This window comes from Hyperoodon ampullatus (genome assembly GCF_949752795.1).
Source record: "Hyperoodon ampullatus genome assembly, chromosome: 20".
NCBI lineage: Eukaryota > Metazoa > Chordata > Mammalia > Artiodactyla > Ziphiidae > Hyperoodon > Hyperoodon ampullatus.
Genome location: NC_136933.1, coordinates 31,425,810 through 31,443,495, shown reverse-complemented (window position 1 = coordinate 31,443,495; position 17,686 = coordinate 31,425,810). Strand labels below are relative to the sequence as shown.

Genomic DNA, 17,686 nt, shown 5'->3' with positions numbered 1-17,686 from the left:
GTATCCATACGTTTTTTCTCTACATCTGTGTCTGTATTTCTGATTTGCAAATAAGTTCATCTGTACCATTTTTCTAGAGTCCACATATAAGCGATATTATATGAGATTTGTTTTTCTCTTTCTGACTTCACTCTGTATGACAGTCTCTAGGTCCATCCACATCTCTGCAAATGGCACAATTTCATTTCTTTTTATGGCTGAGTAATATTCCATTGTATATATGTACCACATCTTCTTTATCCATTCCTCTGTCGATGGACACTTAGGTTGCTTCCATGTCCTGGCTATTGTAAATAGAGCTGCAGTGAACATTGTGGTACATGACTCTTTTTGGATGATGGTTTTCTCAGGGTATATGCCCAGTAGCAGGATTGCTGGGACATATGGTAGTTCTATTTGTAGTTTTTTAAGGAACCTCCATACTGTTCTCCATAGTGGCTGCACCAATTTACATTCCCGGCAACAGTGCAAGAGGGGTTCCCTTTTCTCCACACCCACTCCAGCATTTATTGTTTGTAGATTTTTTGATGGTGGCCATTCTGAGTGTAATCGGTATTCGCCCTCAAAATGGGTCCTCCCATAGTCTTCTCCTTTCATCCTTTGTCGCACACGCTAGAAACTGGGTTTTCACGTGGACATTTTCCCATCTCCCTCACTGTGCAAATATAAACGAAGCAGTCCAGGTTTCAATGCCCAATAGCTCTCAAATTACCAGACTCCATGTCCACAAAGAGAATAGTCTCGCAATCATAAGAACTTAAGTACTTGTTGAATAGTGATGACTACATTTGCCACATGTTAAAAAAGTGAATAATCAAGAGCCAAGAGACGAATTTTAAAATATTGCTTAAAAGCCTGAAGAAAAAACATGCCTCTAAGAAATTGTTTTGCCTGTATGTGTTTATCTCACTTTGGTGTCAGTAATAACGGCTTCATTGAATAAGATGGTACGTGTATTTTTCCTACTGTATTTTTTCAAAGTGTTTGTGTAAGTTTGGTATTATTTCTTCTGATGTTGATGTTTCATAATGTCTTCTCTAATAATATCTGAAAATATTATAGGGTTTTTCTTTAAAGGTTCTTCTACTTCCCGTATTTTCTGTTTTTGTTAGATTCCATTTGTTTGTTTTATTTCTCTTTTTGTTACATTGGCGATTTCCCTCAGATTTCTTACCATCCTTTGCTGTTGTTATTGTTTATATTTAAGGCTGAATCACTGAGAAAAATCAGTAGAAGTTCCCTCTGGGTGTGGAGCTAGTCAACTGATAGGATTTAATATAGAGCGAGTGGGTAGACATCTGGGGTTTTTTCCCTCACCGGGGGAAACATCTCTGTAAGCAACTATATATCTTTTCCCTGTGGCCACAGAGACTCTCCAGAGAAAAAACATTCTATGACTTTGGTGGGTGGGGCGTAGGTGTGCACGGTGGTGGACGGCTATTGAGGGTGTGTGAGTCTGGCTGCCAGCCAGGATGGGGACCAAGCAAAGTAAGGAGCTTGAAAATTTACTGTTTTCTGTGTAGGCTTTTCCTTCGTCCTCTCTTCTTTTCAGTAAGTCTTGTCCTGCTTTTTGCTCTCCTATTGACCCTGGGTTTGGAGCTCTCTCTTTCAGTTTCTCCCTGGAATGAGCCTCTAGGATCAGGCTAGGATTTCAAAGATTTATTTGCTTGACTGGATGGAGGGGATAAATGGAGTATCTGAGGGCTAACTTTGGTCTTTACGTTAACTTCAACCAGTCTCCCCATGTTTACCTGTTTCTTCACCTCCGTTTAGCCAAGTACCTGTGAGTAAATGTATTTGTGGATCTGAGGCATAAAATGACTTGCTTCTTCCCAGCTCTAGGCACACGGTTTTCAGCTCTGTCTCCTCTGATAACACTTCTATGTGTTCATCTTAAAAAACATCAGTATCTTTCATCTACCATGCTCTCCTATCCTGTCCTTTTTACCTCTGTGCTCATAACACATTACCCCTACTTTAGGGTGAAGCTCTGGGGAGGAAAGCAGAGCTGGACAATTGCTTTGAATCTGCCAAATTTAACTAGAAGTTGAAAGATAAATTTTTCATTCATGACCGACTTGGTTTTAGCTCTGATGCCAATAAATATCATTAGTAAACTAAAAAAAAATGTGTGTAGAAGCATCAGATCTATAGGAAAAACTAAAACCAACTAGATGACAGGTGTTTATATTACTTCATCCTACATTTGTCATGACCCATGACTGCTTTTGCTCATTGACTGATATAAGAATCGACACATTAGAAATGTTATGTCTAACGATATTTTACCATCGCAAGGGGAAGGCTGTATAAATTAAACATTTAATTCTCACTGATACTGAACTCATGGCCCTTACCCCTAAATTTTCTGTGAACTTTGTGGTGGTTGATTTTGCTTTTTCGTTTGGTACCCTTTTGCTTTGGGTCTTTGGCAAGCACCTCTGTCCTTATGTCCTTTTCACCTTTGTTTTGTGGGTGGCAGGACTTCCATTCTGATGAAATGGGGATAGTTGTAAACTTCTATTACTTTTTCTAGCCAATAAGAGGTGAGAGCCAGACAAGGTACGTGACAGTCCAGTAAGGCTCTGTGTACTAGAGATACAGAGGTGGTGAAAAGAAGATCATTCTCCAAGGTCCTAGAATTTAGATCCCTGAGTTTGAGGAATGAAATGAATGGCAGCCTTATAGAGCTCTGCGGTGCTTTTGATAACCTTTATGATGTGGGGCAAAAAGGAGCTAGAAGTGTAATGTTTCAGTTACAACATAATTCTGTCTTTCCTGGTCATGCCCCAAACTACTGACTTCAGAATGTATTTCTGAGGCCGTGTGCTTTAATTCACTTTGCATTACCTCAAGGGGGAAAATGCAATTAAGTGCTTAAAAAATTTCCACTTAAAATATAAAATGAATAGGGTCTTCCTTAATCCAATATTCATTTATTTATCTTTTCATGAATAAACACTTGTTACTTTTTATGAAGTCTGTGTGGATCAGACTTTCTCTTTTTCCTTCTTTCTGTCTTTCTTGTATTCCTGGATTTAAAAATTTTTTCCTATCCATATTTGATTTTTGAATGTGAAAATAAGATAGGGAAAAATATTCAGATTAAAGTGTTGTGGATTTCCTCTGTTTACTATCTACCGTTGACTTAACCTTGTCAAAGAGTTTAAATATTAAATGTTGAAATAGTTAAAATAAAAATCTTGTACTGTTTTTCAATATTATTTTTAAAAAGAATATTGTGTTTATTTTCTTATTCCTTGATTCAGACTAAACAGGAAACTATTTCCTAAATGATACCTTGTCATATTAAGAAAAAAAATACATCATTATCAATAATGACTTTGGGGCCATTTTAGTAAGATTTGAGTTAAATTACATTTAAATATTTTTCTAACGTTTCTCTTTGGTTTTAGGAAAGCATTATTTATAGAGTTCTTCCATGTCATGAAAAATGACAGGAAACTGATTTTAACCTATCCCATTCTTTCATTTATTCTTTGACTAAATTCCATATGCCAGTCTACAAAGGTAGTAGACAGTAGGCAACAAGACAGGCATGCAAGGGAGTAAATAAGAGTAAATAAGCCAGTGTTTGCAATGCCTGAAATAATATGGAGGAAACAAAAAGGTGCTGAAATAGTTTGTCAGTTAGGTTATTTAGTTACAGTGGATGGAAAGCTGCAGTAATTATGTGACCTTACAGTTGAAGCCTTAACGAAGAGAAAGCACCACCCGTGTATAGTGCCTCGACATACAGTTTTAGGAATGGAACAGATTCTTCTGAGGTTTTAAATTTGAAAAAAGCTTGGCATTTTGGAGATACCTATGTTCTGTGACTGAGGGCGGGAATGGTATGAGATGAGATTGGAGCATCGATGGGAGTCAGATGCTCAGGGCCTTAGATTGGATCTTATCTGATGTCTAAGCCACCGAAACCTGGGCGAGTGGGATCATTCCATCAATGAGTGTTTTTCAAGGATTCTTGTGATTTGTGGGTGGAGAGTCAATTGGAGGGGTAAACAGAGCAGCTGAGAAGATCAGTTATGAAGGTAATGCAGTAAATCAGGCGAGAGATATTGGTGGCGTAAACAAGGTGGCCAGCAAAGGATATGGAGAAAAATTGCTCTATTTTAGAGGTAAGATTATTAGCACTGGCTGATCCATTATATTTAGGAGTAAGGGAAAGAGATAATAAGTGTTAATTCCCAGACTCTTGAATGAGCAATAGGTTAGTAAAGTTTTTTTTTTTTTTTTTAGGTTAGTAAGTTTTAATGAACTGGGAAAAACCCGGGAGGAAATGCGTTTGGAGAGGAAATTCATCAATTCCGTTTTAGATATATTAAGAATGAGACCTTAAGAAACCTAATCATTTTTTCAGGGCTGGGAATGGATGAGGATACTCAGAAGAAGTGTAAGGAGGATGTACGGGAACTGTTTCTGAGCCCTGAGAATGCAAACATTCAGGATTGTGTATCAGAGAAGTCAGCAAAGGTTACTGATAACAACAGCCACTAAAGGAGAAGGAATAGCAGAAAAGTGTGACTCAGGGAGAAAAAGGACTCATGGTTTTGAAATAAGAGCAGGTGATCCGCAGGACGGAGGTGAAGTACGGTGGGGTACAGGGGGTTCGCACAGAAGCTGTGGGAAGCCAGTTCCAGTGGGTTAATTGTGGGAGCCTTGACAAGTGATGAGGAGGTAGGAATAGCACAGATACAGACAGCACGTTCCAAAATGGAAGCTGTGAAGAACAGAACAATGGCAAGAGCTCAGTAGGGATGTGAACTTACACAGGGTTTTCTTCTGCTTGTTGATGCTTTTGTTTGTATGTATGTATGTATGTATGTATGTATTTTTTTATTATTTTTTTTTTTTGCGGTACGCGGGCCTCTCACTGCTGTGGCCTCTCCCGTTGCGGAGCACAGCCTCTGGATGCACAGGCCCAGCGGCCATGGCTCACGGGCCCAGCTGCTCACGGCATGTGGGATCTTCCCGGACCGGGGCACGAACCCGTGTCCCCTGCATCGGCAGGCAGACTCCCAACCACTGCGCCGCCAGGGAAGCCCTGTTTGTATTTATTTTTTAAAATCTGGGAGAACCACAGTTTCCTATGCTAATAGCAACACTACAGTAGAGAGAGGGAAAGAGAGAGAGAGCAAGGCTGAACAAGAGGAGGAGTGCTGCTAGAACAGGGTGGTTCCTGGCACCTGTGGGGTTGCTGGCTTCGGAGAGGAAGAGGAGAAGCGTTTTGCTCGTTGTGTCTGAGTTGCTCTCTTAACATCTGTTTTCTTTACGAAGTGTGAGGTAGGTTTGTCCACTGATTGCAGGAATGAGGGAATGGAAGTAAGTGGAGATGCTTTGAAATTAGCATGGGAATAAACCAGCATGGGATAAATGAACTGGTGGTGAGCACTGTTAAAGGAAGGCTTATTGTGACACTGGCTAACACCCTAAGGAAGACTACTGGGAACTTCATCAGGGTTGAGTGGAGTTGTTTCTGAAGTAAGCAGTTGGGGATCTAGGAGTACCTGGCTTGATAAGGGAATGGCTGTTGTTCCCCCAAAACTGAGAGGTACCGCCCCCAGAAAACATTCCAGATCCGGAACGCTGAATTCCACGTGGCAGCAGACTCTCATCATTCTTCTAGCTCGGTTACCTACTGAGTGTATCCTCAGCATATCCCACCACGCACACACACATGCACTCTCACACACACCGTCACACAGACTCACACACACACATGCGCACTCGCACACACACACACCCCTTCCAGAGCCAGAGTGCAACTGTAGTCCAAAATCAGTACCAAAGAAAAATAAGTAGTTGAGTAAATGAATTTATAAATAAAAGCATGCTTAGAATTTATGCTTTTGCTATTTTGAAAAAAATCCTTGAATGGGTTTTAATTGTAAAGAGAAATTTAACAGCTCAAAGGTTAGTAAAAATGCAAAATGAAATTTTTGTGTTTTCAGACACAGTACTTCTGGTTAAATAAGTCAACTTTGCTTTACTCAACATTGTTTCATAGCAACAAATTCTGCCCCCCACCGACACTTTGGTAAATAATCTGGAATCTTTTAGACATAGAAGCACATAAGGAAGAAAAAATTTAATCTGGAATTAATTGCAATATACAAAACAGGTATGCCTTAAAATTAGCAAATTCTTTGGAAAAAAACAAGTTTGAGGATCTTATAATTAATATTCTCAGCCCTCAAAAAATTATATATCATTTCTAGCAGGTAAACTCAATGAAAGGAGAAATCTTGGTTATAACTAGCATGCCTAGAAGAGTCTTTGGCACAGAGTAGTCATTCAGTAAAAGTTGTAAAATCATAAAATTTTCCCTTTGGTATTTATTTTAAACATCTTATTAGGGACAAGTGACTTCTTAGTGTACCAGCCTTCTTCCTATGTGCTTTACCTTTCCAAATACTGTCTTATTTACATACACAGGAGCTTTGCACGATACATTTTAATATCTACATTTATAAATGGAAAACCAGAGGCTTGGGGTATTATTAATATCAGGCGAGAGATATTGGTGGCATAAACTAGGAGGTCAGCAAAGGACATGGAGAAAAATTGCTCTATTTTAGAGGTAAGATTATTAGCACTGGCTGATCCATTATATTTAGGAGTAAGGGAAAGAGATAATAAGTGTTAATTCCCAGACTCTTGAATGAGCAATAGGTTAGTAAAGTTTTTTGTTTTTTTTTTTTTAGGTTAGTAAGTTTTAATGAACTGGGAAAAACCCGGGAGGAAATGCGTTTGGAGAGGAAATTCATAGTGGCTGTACCAATTCACATTCCCACCAGCAGTGCAAGAGTGTTCCCTTTTCTCCACACCCTCTCCAGCATTTATTGTTTGTAGATATTTTGATGTCAATGTCATCAGTCCTCCAGGCATTACTCATTAAAACCACAATGAGTTGGTATCCCATACATATGAGAGTGACTAAAGTCTAAAAACTGCTAGTTGTGAGCAAGGGCATGGAGCCAGGGAGCAGCCCTCAGAAGTATAAACTGTCAGTTGGTGCAATCACTTTGGAAAATGGTTTGGCCATATTTATAACTGCATACCTCCTGAACTGTCAATTCTGTCTCTAGTTATGAAGCCCCCCAAATGCATACTTTGTCCATCAAAAGACAAGTAGGTATAGACGAGAGATAAATCGCATACGTTCATACAATGGAAAACAAGACGGCAGTGACATCAACTGCTTTATACAACAAGGAGGAATTCACAAACGTGAGACTGGGAAAAAGGACCCAACACAAAATATTATATGCTGTAGGATATCATTTATGTAACATTTGTGAAAGACTAAAAACCAATTATGTTGGTAAAAAGCAGAAAGGTAGACATGTAACAAAATGGTAACATTTGGTGGAAAGTGATAACTGAGAAGAACAAAGAACGTTTCTAGAATGTGGTCAGTGCTCTGTAAGTAGATCTGAGTATGGTCACAAGGGTTTATTCAATTTGTAACAATCCCTCAAACTATGTCCTTGTGATTAATTAATTAAAGGTTTTTTTAAAGAAGCATTGTTAATATTACTTTCATAGTCATATTAAATAGCATTAACATAAATTAGTCTTAAAATACCAAAGAAGAAAAGAAATTTTACTAAAAAGAAATAATAACCCATTACATTTTTTAAATTTCAAAATAGTTCTCTGAATAAGCATCTTTGAAAAAATATGTAAAACTTGTTTTGAAATTAGTTAAATCTTCAGCAGAAAAAAATTATAAGCAATCAAAGGAAAACAATCATGAAACATTTTGAATTTATTATGTACCTAGGAAGACTGTGTCTAAACTGCTACATTCTCTTCTTGTTGGAAAACAAAGGAAAGCTGTTAAGAAATGTCTATGTAAAAAGGAAAATAATGGCATCCTGGCCAATAAGTAAACGTCCTTAAGAATGTTACATTTATTAAGTCTATCTGCTGGTGGTGTTTTAGACCCATTCACTCACTCCTTCTGATGTCTCTAGGGATTTTACAAGGTGAAATTCATGCAAATTTCCAACCTTCTGGTGTGTTCCTAAGAGGCTAATAAATGACAAAGTCCACTTTTACTCGGCTGCAGGGTTTCCCAACAGCAGCACTCTTTTTTTTTTAATTTTTTTATTAGTTTCTGCTTTATAACAAAGCGAATCAGTCATACATATACATCTGTTCCCACATCCCTTCCCTCCTGTGTCTCCCTCCCTCCCACCCCATCCCACCCCTCCAGGCGGTCACAAAGCACCGAGCTGATCTCCCTGTGCTCTGCGGCTGCTTCCCACTAGCTATCTATTTTACGTTTGGTAGTGTATATATGTCCATGCCACTCTCTCACTTCGTCCCAGCTTACCCTTCCCCCTCACCGTGTCCTCAAGTCCATTCTCTATGTCTGTGGCTTTATTCCTGTTTTACCCCTAGGTTCTTCATGACATTTTTTTTTCTTAAATTCCATATATATGTGTTAGCATATGGTATTTGTCTTTCTCTTTCTGACAGCAGCACTCTTGACACATTTGCCTGAGTATTTCTTTTTTGGGGGGAGACTGTCCTGTCCATTCTAGAACATTGAGCAGCCTTCTTGGCCTGTACTTGCTAATACCAGTAGCATCACCACCATACCTCTGAAACCAAAAACATCTGCAGACTTTGCCAAATGACCCTGGGGGAGGGGAGATCATTCCTGGTTGAGAGCTACTGCTCTACAATATGTATATAGGAATATTTGAATAATAAGTTTTAGTTTTTTAGCATTTCTTTAGTAGTCAGTAAATGCATTCACTATTTATGGCTTCACCTACCTGGTGCTACTTTTGTAATCATATCTGGAAAAAGGATGGAATTAATATTTTTGAGACTATTTTGCCATTCTACAAGGAAAAAAAGTCAATTCCATTCAAGAATAAGACACAAGCAAGTGGTTTTCAGTGTTCAGTGCAAGGAATCAGTGTGTATAGAATATCTTGTCCATTGCGTTGATTATGCAGACATGACAGATTGTCTATGTTGACATTAGAAAGTTGTCTCAAAAATAACGTAATTGAAAACAAATATTTAAAATATTTTCTAGGAGTCTATTTAACTTAGATTTTGATGAAATAAAATTTGACTTTTTATTTAATTCATATATTTGGTAAACCAAGAAAGTAACTTTTATTTTTTTTAAATAAATAACTTATGCTCTCAATAATGGATTCTAAAGAGCCCATTCTTTATTATGGCATTATTTTCAATACTTACAATAAAAATGTCAGAGGATTAGGCAAAAATTAAATTAAAACTTAAAACTTCCAATTAAAAACTTCCAATATTAAACTAAAATGTACATACCTGCTTCCAGAGTTACCTATCTGTGCCACATCAGGTTGGTGTAGACCTGCATGATGGGTGACCTGTGGGTGAAAGAATCCTTCTGATACCTTCACTGAAACCCTGGGTAAAATGATTTGCTAAGGTTATGTAAAACATTTACAGATTCCTGTTCCTTTGAAGGATACCATTTGATTTTCCAGAGTTATTTGTTATTTTCTACCAAAGGATGATTTTAAAAGTGAGTTTTATAACTATGTATTGGAAGATTTCTCAAATCCAACCCCTCTCCATTATGCCACCTAGCCCAAATTTTGCTTTAAAAAGGTTTAAATAATTAGAACATACATTTACAATTTATAAATTTGCCCAGAATGGCTGGTTAGCTGAAGGAAACAGAATGACCCACAAGTTCATCGGTCTTACAACTGCCATTCTTAAATAAGGAGTGAATAAGCAATTTCCTTTGCTATTTTAGGGGCAGAATAAATAACTTCAGTAACCACTTATTCTGATGATTGGATTAGACCCTATTTTCAAAGAAGAAAGGAAGAAAACCCAATGGTAGTATAAAGCTATTTGTCTTGATAACTGCCTTATAATAGTTTGGTCCCTACTGATATTTTGGTTTCTTAGGACAAAGAGATGATGTATGTGATGACTAATATGACAAATATTTCCTTTTCAAGCTTTTAGTAAATTTCTTATCTTATTAAACTGGTGATGTAATCAAGTCATCTTCCTTTTGCCTTATCTTATGAAGCTGTCCATGAAAATGTACATTTCCTTCAAATATAAAATATTACTTGAGCCAGACTTTTTTAAATGGCATATGGACAGTTTAAGATAAGTACAAACATCCCTTCTTTTCCAGTTTGAATAGTAAGTAATTTTTCTCCCACTTCCACCGATATAGATGTATTAGACAACTAACCAGATTTACCTATGACCCTTTCGGTCACTTCCTGAAAATATAGTAGTATGATCCAACCTTTCTTTGATGGACTCTTGCCCATTCTTTCAATTCTGATTATGAATATTTGATGAGTATATGCTTTTAGGTGAAAGGAAATTTTCCATAATTTAATAATGTGCATCCTCCCATTTTCAACTTCATAAAATTATTGAATGAGTGCCAGATTTATATACAGCATAGCGATTAACTTAAGATTGTTGTTCAAAGGGACTGTTGACATTGGATTTGTAGGTTTTTTAACAGCTAATTTCCACTCATTGACAAATCCAGGACCATTGCTAACATTAATGCTAGATGAATGCTATGGTTTCCCACCTCTCATTGACTCTCTGCATTATCTCAGGTCTTGGAGGAAGGGCAACCTACGTGCACTTTTGCTTCTCCCTATACCTGAACAACCCCGAGTCAACACAGAGCGGCAAGAGGAAAACTAGTTTTTTTTTGTTGTTGTTGTTGTTTTTTTGTTTTTGTTTTTTTTTTTTTTTGCGGTACGCGGGCCTCTCACTGTTGTGGCCTCTCCCGTTGCGGAGCACAGGCTCCGGACGCGCAGGCTCAGCGGCCATGGCTCACGGGCCCAGCCGCTCCGCGGCATATGGGATCCTCCCAGACCGGGGCACGAACCCGTATCCCCTGCATCGGCAGGCGGACTCTCAACCACTGCGCCACCAGGGAGGCCCGGAAAACTAGTTTTTACACGCCATGTGCGTAGAATATAGTGATCAGAGTCTGCTTTCAAGGTCACCTCAAGTGTTCACTTCATGTTACGATTCTTCATAACCAGAGAGAATTGCAGAGTGTGGGTGAAATCCCAAAGCTCTTTCTCATCATGTAGCTTCTAGAATCAGAGATCTTACTTCATCCTTCTCCTGGCAGAGTAACAAGGGAATGTTTTAGGTGTGTGAATCACCACGGAAGGGGTTTATGCCTGGTTGTATATAGCTCCCTGCCTTCAACGTTGCACTCTCAGCTTTGACTTCTGTAGCATCTCCAGATCTTCCAGTGCATGTACACTTAGGTTACTGTTTGCAAATGTGTACTTGCTGAAGTTACATAGGAGTAGTTACTGTAACCTCCTAATTGATCACTCCAAGACAGAATGCAAAATTAGATTCATTCTTAGATTATTTTAGGCTTTTGATTACAGTTGAATATCCAATTATAAGACACTTTCTATTTTAAGACACACCAAATCCCTTTGGAAAATAAAAGGAATATATTAATATTCAAGAAAATGACCTCAACATTCTGGAAAACATTGGTGAGCATAAAGACCCAAGAAAGTATTGACGAAGAATCTGACTTTGTAGAACTTTTTCCTGGAGTTTGGTGTGTTCCTGGTTCAGAACTCATTCTAGGTTACTGGGACCTCTTCAGCTTCTTCAAAATAGGCTATAAATGTGAATGTGCCATGGTTAGCTGATATCTATCCTCAAAATTTTGATCTTCCTTGGATTCACAGAACAGGATGATAGTGCTGACAAAGCTCAATTTCTAGGTTGCTGTTCATTTAGAACAAAAACGCAGAAGGCGGATCTATATAAATTCTGAGCCAGAACTGGTACAGTACTCACAGTTACAGTTCAAGACTCAGTTTATCTAAAAAAACAGTCTCTGTACTGTGCTTTTGCTCCCCAAAGATGTTAAAATGACAAGTAATCCCACCCCTGACTACAACATGTATAATATACTTCCATATCAAATGTCTGTTTGAATCATCACAAGCACTCTATGAGGAAGATATCATTATTGCCATTTACAGAGTAAAATGAGGTTCAGAGAAATGAAATTTAATGTTACTCAATTAAAATAAGGTCTGTAGCCAAGATGAATATCTGGATCTTCTGATACTACAGCTTGTTTTTCTTCCTCAAAAATATGATAAGTAAAGTCTAATGGGAATAAGTGAATCAACTGTACAATGTTAAGCTATTTTTATACCATTTTGTCTGTGATAGCTTCTGCTTTTGCCAGTGGTTGTTTTACATCAAATGATTTATCAAAGGCATGTTCTATGCAGATATAAGAAGAGTAAACTAAATGAAAGGCTGAAATGAGAGCTAATATTATAGCCTCTCCATATGCTTAGAGATGATTACTTTTAAATTTTTATTTTGATAATAAAATTTTATGTATGTTCATTATTTAAAATTTAAAATATAGAAATATATAAAGACTTAATAATTACCTTAATCTTGCAATTTGGAGAAGATAATTTTTTTGCTGCATAGCTTTTACTCTTGAGAATATATACACACATGTATGCAATCTGTCCAGATATATTGTTCTGTGAAAAGATTGTACTGCATGTATGAACATTATGTTATAGGTATACTGTATATAAGTTGTATATTCTCCTTTTTCATAGATTATATTATGAACCTTTTTTTTATGTCTGAGTTACATATCTGTATCATCATTTTATAAATAAAGTATGGGGCTTCCCTGGTGGCGCAGTGGCTGGGAATCCGCCTGCCGATGCAGGGAACGCGGGTTCGTGCCCTGGTCCGGGAAGATCCCACATGCCGCAGAGCGGCTAGGCCCGTGAGCCATGGCCGCTGAGCCTGCGCGTCCGGAGCCTGTGCTCCGCAGCGGGAGAGGCCACAACAGTGAGAGGCCCGCATACTGCAAAAAATAAACAAAAAAACAAAAAAAAACTATGTATTTTACATTCAATTGTGGTGTTTAATTTCATTTTAATTGTGGTATTGATTCAAATTAAAGATGAATGTAATTTTACCAATAATAGTTAATTTGGGGAAAATTAATAATATTTTAATAGAAATTTAGCATATATAACATATATAAATATATATACATATATATTTATACATATATAACAAGCCTAAAGGTTTTCTAATGTATATATTACATATGTGTATATATATATATATTTATTTGTATAGGTAGATAGATAGATAGATATAAAGCAAGGCTAAAGGTTTTCTAGTGCATCTGTTTCCACATCTCTTAATCTGACAAGTAACCGATCTTGCATGCTGCTTTGACAGGCTTATGCAGGCAGAGAGCTGGAGGAGCAGCTGCGGTCGGTGTCCAGTGTAGACGAACTCATGTCTCTGCTCTACCCTGAATCCTGGAAAATGTACAAGTGTCAGTTAAGGAAAGGTGGCTGGCAACACAGTAAAGAACAGGCCAACGCCAATACGAGAACAGAAGGGACTCTAAAATTTGCCGCAGCACACTACAATGCAGACATCTTAAAAAGTAAGTATGGGAAAGAAAATATATAGTAAGCTTCATATATCAACCCAGTGAAAATTGTCCCTCTGGTCCTTTAATTTCAGCATTTGTAATACCACTGAATACCTTTAAGGCCGAAAGTAAATAAAACAACAGAAAATAAAGAATTATTTTCAAACTACAGAATTTTATGATTTCACAGTGAGTGGTTAAGATGATTTCTTGAAAAATAAAGACAGGGAGGTGCGTGCATATCAACACACTGTAATTTTTTTTTAATTGAGGTGATGTCCCATCAGAAAAAATTTTAAAACATACAGATAAATTGTACACACTATACCAGTTTAATCACTTAAACATTCTGCATCATACAAATAATTGCGCATAAATTTTCTTTAGCTTTGGATATAGAAACGTTTAATTTCTAAATCATCCAAAATCACCTTATCAACTGCTACTTGTTTCTGTGTTGCTTCATAGGGAACTTGCTTGAGAGCTGGACTTTGGTAAAGCTACAGCCACAAAAAATTATGACGTTGCACAAAATGCCATAGCATAAATAGGTAGACACTTTTAAAACGTTTACTCCTTCCTGTTGTTGGATGTTAACTGCTGTAAAGGTTTGAGATTGCAAATTATTTTGAGAACAAAAGCAAACAAGCAAAATGGTTTTATGGTTTAATAACCAGTAGTTTATATCTTTTTTTCCCAGAAACTTTATGTTAGGGGAAATAGGGGGAAAATAAACTAGAACATTTAAGAAGTACGTCATTTTTAATGCAGTCTTTAAAGCGTCAGCAGCGTTATAGGTAAAGCACTGACTCACTGGGAACAGAATTCCAAGAGGGAGCATGAAAGGACTAGGAGATTTTGACTTTCCTGAAAAAGCTTAAGTTCAGGATGCACGTCCCTGTTGCTGGAAAATACCCTCTCACTTCAAGTACCTATCACCAGGACACTACCGAGGTTGCCAGATCACCTGCCTGAAAATGAGTTTTGAACTGAATCCAAAACCAAAGCCGCCATCTCATTTACATCTCAGTTTAAAAAAGAAAACACGTTTATGTTTGCTCTGAGACGTCAAAAAAGCTACGTATGATAGCAAATGAGCACGAGTCTCTCTCTGCGGGTTTTATAAACATCTGTATATTAAATGTTCATTTTCTTAAGAAAACCAAACATAAGGGCCGTAGAATCAATATTCTATTGTCATTTTGAGAAAGCGTCTAGATGTTAGGTGTTTTTTCTTTTAGAGAATACCTTTAGCTGCTCTGTTAAAGATTATATTCTATTCCAATTCACGGGGTGATGTAGGATCCCATCAACGATTCCTCTAAAGTTATGCCTCTAAAGTTATGCATTGTACTTAACTCTTCACTCTGAAATCAAATGTGAGTGGCTTCCAACTGCTGTGGGCGTCTCCGCCTTGGTGGCTTCTGTGCGACTCACGGCCTTCCCTGTGACCCGACAGGTATCGACACTGAGTGGAGGAAGACCCAGTGCGTGCCGCGGGAGGTGTGCGTGGATGTGGGGAAGGAGTTCGGAGCAGCGACAAACACCTTCTTCAAGCCTCCGTGCGTGTCCGTCTACAGATGCGGCGGCTGCTGCAACAGCGAGGGCCAGCGGTGCACGAACACCAGCACCAGCTACCTCAGCAAGGCGGTAGGCCGGGCTCTGCGCGAGCCCTGCACCCGGGGGCCTTCATCCCTGCGGCCTTCAGAGGGCCTTAGTCCCGCTCACACTTGCTTGTCTTGTCTCTGGGGAACGAAGTTAACGTCCCAGTAGTTGGTGCTTTCCATGGTAGACCATCACCGAAAGAGTAATGGATGCTTCATGAACTCTCTTTACAGAGTGGCATCCAAGCCACGTTTTAAAGGTCAAATAGAAATGCTTATGCTAGTAGCATATTCTGCAGAAAGTAATATTCATTTTTAAAAGATACTAAGATTTTAAAAAATGATGCTGTTTTTATATTCAAGCCAAACTCTATCAAAGGCATGGTGGCCTTCTGAGTCTCTTGAAAAGAAAACACTACCTTTTTCAAAGTTAGAGAAAATAAACATGAGGGATTTTGGAATTAAAATAAAATTTTTTTGAATACCTTTAATTGTGTATATTTTAAAATAATTCAGTTCAGCAGTATGACATGTGTCCTAGACAATATTGTTTATTATTATGGTGCTTGAGCTGTATTTAATCTTTCACCTCCAAGCTACATAGAATTTAGGATTACTTTTACAATACATTTATGATGTTGCTATGATTCAGTTTACCTGCTTCCTCCCAATTATCTGCTCCTATGAAAAAAAAAAATCGGGATTTGCCCATGCCATTTTTGAAGTCTGTCTGGTTTCTTGTTGGTTTATGTTTTCACATTTTGTTTGGATTTTTTCGATAGACTTGATACTTGCGATAATCACAATTCTTATAAATTCTGATCTGCATAGCAGTGGCTTTAAAATGTATAACAATGGAGTAGCTTTCATTTTAGCATTTCAAGTTTTTAAAGATGTGCAGAATTTTGGAGTTAAAAGTTTGAAGTCAGTCGGGAAGGAAGTACTTAGGCTTCCGAGTTCCGCTCCGGACACCCTCCTCTGACTCTACACACCCTCTTTCCTCACCTTCTCTTTCTGCCCTTCCTGTGATTACTCCCAAATCTTTATCTCCAGCTCAGACCTCTCTCGTGGTTTCCGCACAACCAACTCAGCCTCGTGATTCGGCTTCCCCCAGACAGGTCAGAGTCAGCCTGTGTCACGCTGGATCTACGGCCTGTCTCCCACCTCCACCCACCCTCACAAATAAACAAAAAAGTCAATGAATCTTTTTCTTTCTCCAGCGTTCTCTGTCTTAGTAAATGATGCCGTTCTTTTAGTTGGTCAATCTGATTATTCTTGCTTTCACCAGAAGCCCAGTCAATAATTCCTGTTAACTCTACCTTCCAAACGTCTCTAGAACCCATCTGTGTCTTCATTCTGCTGACTCCACTCTGATCTGGGCTGCATCCGTCAATCACCTGGGGCATGACACGTGGACCAGCCCACTAACTGATGTCATACCTCCTTCCTACTTCCCTCCAATCCCTTTGCCACATTATAAGCAGTGAGTTTTTTCTTTTCTAAATGAGAAATCAGATGCTGCTCAAAACCCTCCTGTAACACTGCCTATTGAGACTGAGCCAGCATACAGCAAGGGTATTGATAAGCTGGTCTTTTCTGATTGGATTGCTCAGGCTCGCATCTCTTCGGATCGGTTGATAGCAACCTTCTAAGTTGTGAAATATTTTGAATGGCGCTCCTCTTTAGGGTCTTCTTTAGGTTAAATCCTTTAACAGGGTTTCCTGGGCCCTCCATGATCTGGCTGCTACTTAAATCTTCAGCTACAATTGTCTCTGCTCTTTCCCTTAAAAACCGCTTTCCACAAATACCCAAATTCCTTTACTCTTTAAATTATGTCAAAATCTCTTACCTCCAAGTCATTCCGGTACTGCATCCTGGGTTTGAAACCTCCTTACACATCACCACCATGTCCCCACTTATCGAGCTGATTTCTACACATCCTTAGGCCTAGACATAAATGTCGTCTTCACAGCATCCTGTCCTGTGCTCCGATAGCACCCTTTATTACCTGTACAATATAGCATCATTACCTTATTTGTCTGTCAGATTATTTTACTCCCCAGGCTCTAAACCCCATGAAAGCAAAGGCTGTGTTTGGTTATTACCATGGGGCCTAATAGCGCGGTAGCTGGCACGTAGTGAACACTGGGCACTAAATAAATACTTAAATCAAAGGGAGCAGATTTGGAGTCAAAGGCAGAGTTCTGAATAGGCTGGTTTTGAAGCATCTGAGTGATATTTAGGTGGAGATACCAGAGGAAGAGTGGGCATAGAATTCTAGAATTCTACAGCAGTGATTGGATCTTCAGCTGTAGATTTGGGAGGAAGCCTCATATCGATGAATGTGGTTTGAAGCCTCTATGTGGTTGTTACTGCTGAGAGAACTCTTGTATCAAGAGAGAGATCGGAAGCTAATACCCAGGGAAAGCCAATATTCAGTCGTTGATGTCCCGCCCATTTCTCCCTTTGATTTTGTAATATCATGCCCTTCTCCCACCCAAAGAATCCACGCAGATTTATTTTTTAAGGTAAAAGGGATAATTTGAATTTAAATTCAATTAAGCAAATGTGGTGAAGC

The 17,686-nt window shown here is 38.4% G+C and overlaps 1 protein-coding gene across 1 annotated transcript in view; it reads left to right on the top strand.

Moving 5' to 3' along the window:
* VEGFC (vascular endothelial growth factor C) overlaps nt 1-17,686 on the top strand; it is a gene marked incomplete at both ends in the record, with an annotated part of 78,314 nt that overhangs the window by 34,116 nt on the left and 26,512 nt on the right. The window contains 2 exons of the mRNA XM_079726540.1: nt 13,303-13,516; nt 14,964-15,154. Coding sequence (XP_079582666.1) covers nt 13,303-13,516; nt 14,964-15,154 — 405 coding nt within the window. The remainder of the gene's footprint in view (nt 1-13,302; nt 13,517-14,963; nt 15,155-17,686) is intronic.